Raw genomic sequence first — 7,111 nt, forward strand, 5'->3', positions numbered from 1 at the left:
TATCTCAATAGATGCAGAGAAAGCCTTTGACAAAATTCAACATCCATTTATGATAAGAACTCTCCAGAAAGCAGGAATAGAAGGAACATACCTCAACATAATAAAAGCTATATATGACAAACCCACAGCAAACATTATCCTCAATGGTGAAAAATTGAAAGCATTTCCTCTAAAGTCAGGAACAAGACAAGGGTGCCCACTTTCATCGTTACTATTCAACATAGTTTTGGAAGTTTTGGCCACAGCAATCAGAGCAGAAAAAGAAATAAAAGGAATCCAAATTGGAAAAGAAGAAGTAAAACTCTCACTGTTTGCAGATGACATGATCCTTTACATAGAAAACCCTAAAGACTCCACCAGAAAATTACTAGAACTAATCAATGACTATAGTAAAGTTGCAGGATATAAAATCAACACACAGAAATCCCTTGCATTCCTATACACTAATAATGAGAAAACTGAAAGAGAAATTAAGGAAACAATTCCATTCACCATTGCAATGGAAAGAATAAAATACTTAGGAATATATCTACCTAAAGAAACCAAAGACCTGTATATAGAAAACTATAAAACACTGGTGAAAGAGATCAAAGAGGACACTAATAGATGGAGAAATATACCATGTTCATGGATTGGAAGAATCAATATAGTGAAAATGAGTATACTACCCAAAGCAATTTATAGATTCAATGCAATCCCTATCAAGCTAACAACGGTATTCTTCACAGAGCTAGAACAAATAATTTCACAATTTGTGTGGAAATACAAAAAACCTCGAATAGCCAAAGCTATCTTGAGAAAGAAGAATGGAACTGGAGGAATCAACCTGCCTGACTTCAGGCTCTATTACAAAGCCACAGTTATCAAGACAGTATGGTACTGGCACAAAGACAGAAATATTGATCAATGGAACAAAATAGAAAGCCCAGAGATAAATCCACGCACATATGGACACCTTATCTTTGACAAAGGAGGCAAGAATATACAATGGATTAAAGACAATCTCTTTAACAAGTGGTGCTGGGAAATCTGGTCAACCACTTGTAAAAGAATGAAACTAGAACACTTTCTAACACCATACACAAAAATAAACTCAAAATGGATTAAAGATCTCAACGTAAGACCAGAAACTATAAAACTCCTAGAGGAGAACATAGGCAAAACACTCTCTGACATACATCACAGCAGGATCCTCTATGACCCACCTCCCAGAATATTGGAAATAAAAGCAAAAATAAACAAATGGGACCTAATTAACCTTAAAAGCTTCTGCACATCAAAGGAAACTATTAGCAAGGTGAAAAGACAGCCTTCAGAATGGGAGAAAATAATAGCAAATGAAGCAACTGACAAACAACTAATCTCAAAAATATACAAGCAACTCCTACAGCTCAACTCCAGAAAAATAAACAACCCAATCAAAAAATGGGCCAAAGAACTAAATAGACATTTCTCCAAAGAAGACATACAGATGGCTAACAAACACATGAAAAGATGCTCAACATCACTCATTATCAGAGAAATGCAAATCAAAACCACTATGAGGTACCATTTCACACCAGTCAGAATGGCTGCAATCCAAAAGTCTACAAATAATAAATGCTGGAGAGGGTGTGGAGAAAAGGGAACCCTCTTACACTGTTGGTGGGAATGCAAACTAGTACAGCCACTATGGAGAACAGTGTGGAGATTCCTTAAAAAACTGGAAATAGAACTGCCTTATGATCCAGCAATCCCACTGCTGGGCATACACACTGAGGAAACCAGAAGGGAAAGAGACACGTGTACCCCAATGTTCATCGCAGCACTGTTTATAATAGCCAGGACATGGAAGCAACCTAGATGTCCATCAGCAGATGAATGAGTAAGAAAGCAGTGGTACATACACAATGGAGTATTACTCAGCCATTAAAAAGAATACATCTGAATCAGTTCTAATGAGGTGGATGAAACTGGAGCCTATTATACAGAGTGAAGTAAGCCAGAAGGAAAAACATAAATACAGTATACTAACGCATATATATGGAATTTAGAAAGATGGTAACAATAACCCGGTGTACGAGACAGCAAAAGAGACACTGATGTATAGAACAGTCTTATGGACTCTGTGGGAGAGGGAGAGGGTGGGAAGATTTGGGAGAATGGCATTGAAACATGTAAAATATCATGTATGAAACGAGATGCCAGTCCAGGTTCGATGCACGATACTGGATGCTTGGGGCTAGTGCACTGGGACGACCCAGAGAGATGGTATGGGGAGGGAGGAGGGAGGAGGGTTCGGGATGGGGAACACATGTATACCTGTGGCAGATTCATTTTGATATTTGGCAAAACTAATACAATTATGTAAAGTTTAAAAATAAAATTAAATTAAATTAAAAAAATAAATAAAACATAAAAGCAGAAATTTAAACCACAGGAAGAAAAAAAAACAAGATTTATTAGCAATCACCTTTTTAAAAATAATTGCCTCTTTGAAATTGATGCTTCATTGGCAATTAAAGCATATGTCAGGCACTTGGATTATGAAAAAGAAAAATACAAAACCAAACTATTAGGTTTTATACTACAATTGGCCACCAAGAAATTCAGTGATTAAGAACAAAGAACTTAAGCTGCTTTAGGCAATGCCAGGCTAAATAGGAGAAATTATAAACAGCCTTATAGGGCTACCAATAAAATATGGAAATGGAGTTGCTCAGTCGTGTCCAACTCTTTGCAACCCCATGGACCAGTCTCTTCCATCTGTGGGATTTTCCAGGCAAGAATACTGGAGTGGGCTGCCATTTCCTTCTCCAGGTGATCTTCCCAACCAAGGGATAGAACCCAGGTCTCCTGCATTGCAGACAGGGGCTTAACCATCTCAGCCAACAGTGTTTAAACAATAAAATATAAAATATAGGATACTCATATACTGCCAAATTTATTAATAATGAATTTTTTATTTTAAAAGGCATTGGTACTTATTTAGTTGAAGCTTCCTCAGTGGTTCAGCACTAAAAGAATCCACGTGCAATGCAGGAGATGCAAGAAATGTGGGTTTGACCCCTGGGTCAGGGAGAACACCCGGAGGAGGTCATGGTAACCCACTCCAGTATTCTTTCCTGTAGAATCCCCTGGACAGAGGAGCTAGTGGGCTACAGTCCATGGGGTCACAAAGAGTTGGACATGCCTGAAGAGACTGAGCATACACACACGTTTATTTAATTACAATAATATTCTAAATTGAAAAATTAGTCGAATAAATTTTATACAACAGAACTCAGTAAAAGGTAAGAAACTTTTTTATCAGTGAGATTTCTAGTCATTTTCCATAACAGAATTCTTTTATCTTTGGTTATTATGCCTGGATGTGCATGCGATGGACTAAACTACAGTTTCTCTGTATGCCTTGGTTACCGTTCTACTTGCATGCTTCTATTTCATGTTACCAAATACACTCCATTCTTCTTGAATGGAAATCACAGATACAGTAACTAATGTGATACTAATATGTTGCTATAAAATTATAATTCCTGGGTCATTTAAAATTACCTGAAGTCCTTAGTCCAGGAAGAGCCAGTTCCAACATTGGAACTTTAGCAGTTATAACATCTCGCTTACATTTTTCAACATCCCCATCATGTAGAACCATGTCCACAATTTCACTGATCCAAGTGGTACCTGTGGCAAAAGAACATTTTCTTAACCTTCACCAGAATGTGGGGGAAGGTCCCTGTTGGAAGCCTGCCATCTTAATATACTCTCTTAGAAAATTAATTCTGTAGAATTTCCCCTTCTATGCCCCAAATGTCTATTTTCATATAATCAAAGTAGGGGGATAGACTGACTGTTAGGAATACTAATTTTATTTAGTATATTAACAATTTTGTACAGAAGCTAATTTTCAGGAAAAAAAAGTTGAAGTTAGACCTGCATTTGTCAGGTCACAGAACTCACCTGATTTGGGGTAAGTGACTATCATGATGTCATCTGGTCTGCTTTGGAACTTTTCAATCTTTTCCCAGTTGTTTGCGAAAGCATAAGTGATGGGACAGCCATGGATTAGCTTCAGATTTTTTCTCAGGACATCTTTTGGAGAAGTCATCTTTGTTCCAGATTATACAAATACCTAATGCACAATCAAATCATGGAGAAAAGAGAGAATGAAACTAGAAAGCTGAGTAACTAAAGTTATTAAGACACGGCAATTTGACAGAGTAAAACTGGCCTTTAACACAGAGAGAACAAGAAGTCTAAATACAAAGGGCATTTTTATGGGTGTTCAGCAGTAGATTGCAAGAGCAGCAGCTGGCTTAGTGACAAGCAGATCAAAGGTCTTTAGTGGAATGGAAGCCTGGGAAAGAAATAGGAGTGAACACTTAAAAATCCCATTTTCCAGAAATACGCTAAAAAAATCTGGACCTATCATTCTTCATCATACTTCTGTTGAATCTCATTTTTAAAATTTATTTATGTTTAATTGTAGGATAATTGCTTTACAATATTGTGTTGGTTTCTGCCACATATCAGTATGAATCAGCCATAGGTAAACTTAAGTCCTTTCCCTCTTGGACCTCTCTCCCAACTCCCGCCCCACCCCACCCTTCTAGTTGTCATAGAGCCCTGGTCTGAGTTCCCTGAGTCATACAGGAAAGTCTCATTGGCTATCTATTTCACATATGGTAATGTATATGTTTCTATGCTACTCTTTCCATTCTTCCCACTCTCTCCTTCCCTTCCCTCCCCCCAGTGTTCATAAATCTGTTCTCTATGTCTGCATCTCCATTGCAGCCCTGAAAATTAGTTAATCAGTATCATCTTTCTAGATTCCATATATGCATTCATTAATATGCAGTATTTGTTTTTCTCTTTCTAACTTACTTCATGCTGTATAATAGGCTCTAGGTCCATCCACATCTTTAGCACTGACTCAAATGTGTTCCTCATTGTGGCTGAGTAATATTCCATTGTATATATGTACCACAGCTTTTTTTTTTCTATTAATCCATCAGTGGATATGTAGAGTACTTCCAGGTCCTAGTTACTGTAAATAACGCTGCAATGAACACTGGGGTATACGTTTTTTTCAATTAAAGTTTTCTCAGGATACATGCCCAGTGGTTGGATTGTTGGATCGTATGTTAGTTTTAGTCCTAGTTTTTTAAGGAATCTCCATACTGTTCTTTCATAGTGGTTGTATTAACTTACATTCCCACAAATAGTTCAAGAAGGTTCTCTTTTCTCCACAACCTCACTAGCATTTACTGTTTGCAGATTTTTTTTGATGATGTCCATTCTGACCAGTGTGAGGTGATGTTTCACTGTAGTTTTGATTTGCATTTATGAAGCAAGGTCCAATGCTATAAAGAGCAATATTGCATAGGAACCTGGAATGTCAGGTCCATGAATCAAGGCAAATTGGAAGTGGTCAAACAGGAGATGGCAAGAGTGAACAACAACATTGTAAAAATCAGCGAACTAAAATGGACTGGAATGGATGAATTTAACTCAGATGACCATTATATCTACTACTGAAGGCAGGAATGCCTTAGAAGAAATGGAGTAGCCATCATGGTCAACAAAAGAGTCTGAAATACAGTACTTGGATGCAATCTCAAAAATGACAGAATGATCTCTGTTCATCTACAAGGCAAACCATTCAATATCACAGTAATCTAAGTCTATGCCCCAACCAAAAAGGCTGAAGAAGCTGAAGTTGAACAGTTCTATGAAGACCTACAAGACCTTTTAGAGCTAACACCCAAAACAAGTGTCCTTTTCATTATAGAGGATTGGAATGCAAAAGTAGGAAGTCAAGAAACACCTGGAGTAACAGGCAAATTTGGCCTTAGAATACAGAATGAAGCAGGGCAAAGGCTACATAGAGTTTTGCCAAGAGAACACACTGGTCATAGCAAACACCCTCTTCCAACAACACAAGAGAAGATTCTACACATGGACATCAGCAGATGGTCAACATCGAAAACATCTTTGCAGCCAAAGATGGAGAAGCTCTATACCGTTAGCAAAAACAAGCCCAGGAGCTGACTGTGGCTCAGATCATGAACTCCTTATTGCCAAATTCAGACTGAAATTGAAGAAAGTAGGGAAAACCACTAGATCATTCAGGTATGACCTAAATCAAATCCCTTATGATTATACAGTGGAAGTGAGAAATAGATTTAAGGGACTAGATCTGATAGATAGAATGCTGATGAACTATGGTCGGAGGTTCATGACATTGCACAGGAGACAGGGATCAAGACCATCCCCATGGAAAGGAAATGCAAAAAAGCAAAATGGCTGTCTGGGGAGGCCTTACAAATAGCTGTGAGAAGAGGAGAAGTTAAAAGCAAAGGAGAAAAGGAAAGATATAAACATCTGAATGCAGAGTTCCAAAGAATAGCAAGAAGAGATAAGAAAGCCTTCCTCAGCAATCAATGCAACGAAATAAAGGAAAACAACAGAATGGGAAAGACTAGAGATCTCTTCAAGAAAATTAGAGATACCAAGGGAACATTTCATGCAAAGATGGGCTCGATAAAGGACAGAAATGGTTTGGACCTAACAGAAGCAGAAGATATTAAGAAGAGGTGGCAGGAATACACAGAAGAACTATACAAAAATGATCTTCACGACCAAGATAATCATGATGGTGTGACCACTGACCTAGATCCAGACATCCTGAAATGTGAAGTCAAGTGGGCCTTAGAAAGCATCACTATGAACAAAGCTAGTGGAGGTGGTGGAATTCCAGTGGAGCTATTTCAAATCCTGAAAGATGATAATGTGAAAGTGCTGCACTCAATATGCCAGCACATTTGGAAAACTCAGCAGTGGCCACAGGACTGGAAAAGGTCAGTTTTCATTCCAGTCCCAAAGAAAGGCAATGCCAAAGAATGCTCAAACTACCACACAATTGCACTCATCTCAAAAGCTAGTAAAGTAATGCTCAAAATTCTTCAAGCCAGGCTTCTGCAATACATGAGCCGTGAACTTCCAGATGTTCAAGCTGGTTTTAGAAAAGGCAGAGGAACCAGAGATCAAATTTCCAACATCTGCTGGATCATGGAAAAAGCAAGAGAGTTCCAGAAAGCATCTATTTCTGCTTTATTGACTATGCCAAAGC

The 7,111-nt window shown here is 38.1% G+C and overlaps 1 protein-coding gene across 3 annotated transcripts in view; it reads right to left on the reverse strand.

The window, feature by feature from the left end:
- SULT1B1 (sulfotransferase family, cytosolic, 1B, member 1) overlaps positions 1-7,111 on the reverse strand; it is a 45,445-nt gene that overhangs the window by 22,038 nt on the left and 16,296 nt on the right. For 2 of the 3 annotated variants that reach the window (XM_010852138.1, XM_010852137.1), the window contains 2 exons: positions 3,940-4,111; positions 3,535-3,663 (listed from right to left, as the gene is read on the reverse strand). In XM_010852138.1, coding sequence (XP_010850440.1) covers positions 3,535-3,663; positions 3,940-4,087 — 277 coding nt within the window. In that variant the 5' untranslated portion in view covers positions 4,088-4,111. Of the gene's footprint in view, positions 1-3,534; positions 3,664-3,939; positions 4,286-7,111 lie in introns of those variants that run through there. The other variant, XM_010852136.1, reaches the window with a different exon arrangement.

This window comes from Bison bison, unplaced genomic scaffold (assembly GCF_000754665.1).
Source record: "Bison bison bison isolate TAMUID 2011002044 unplaced genomic scaffold, Bison_UMD1.0 scf7180017864308, whole genome shotgun sequence".
Taxonomy (NCBI): Eukaryota; Metazoa; Chordata; class Mammalia; order Artiodactyla; family Bovidae; genus Bison; species Bison bison.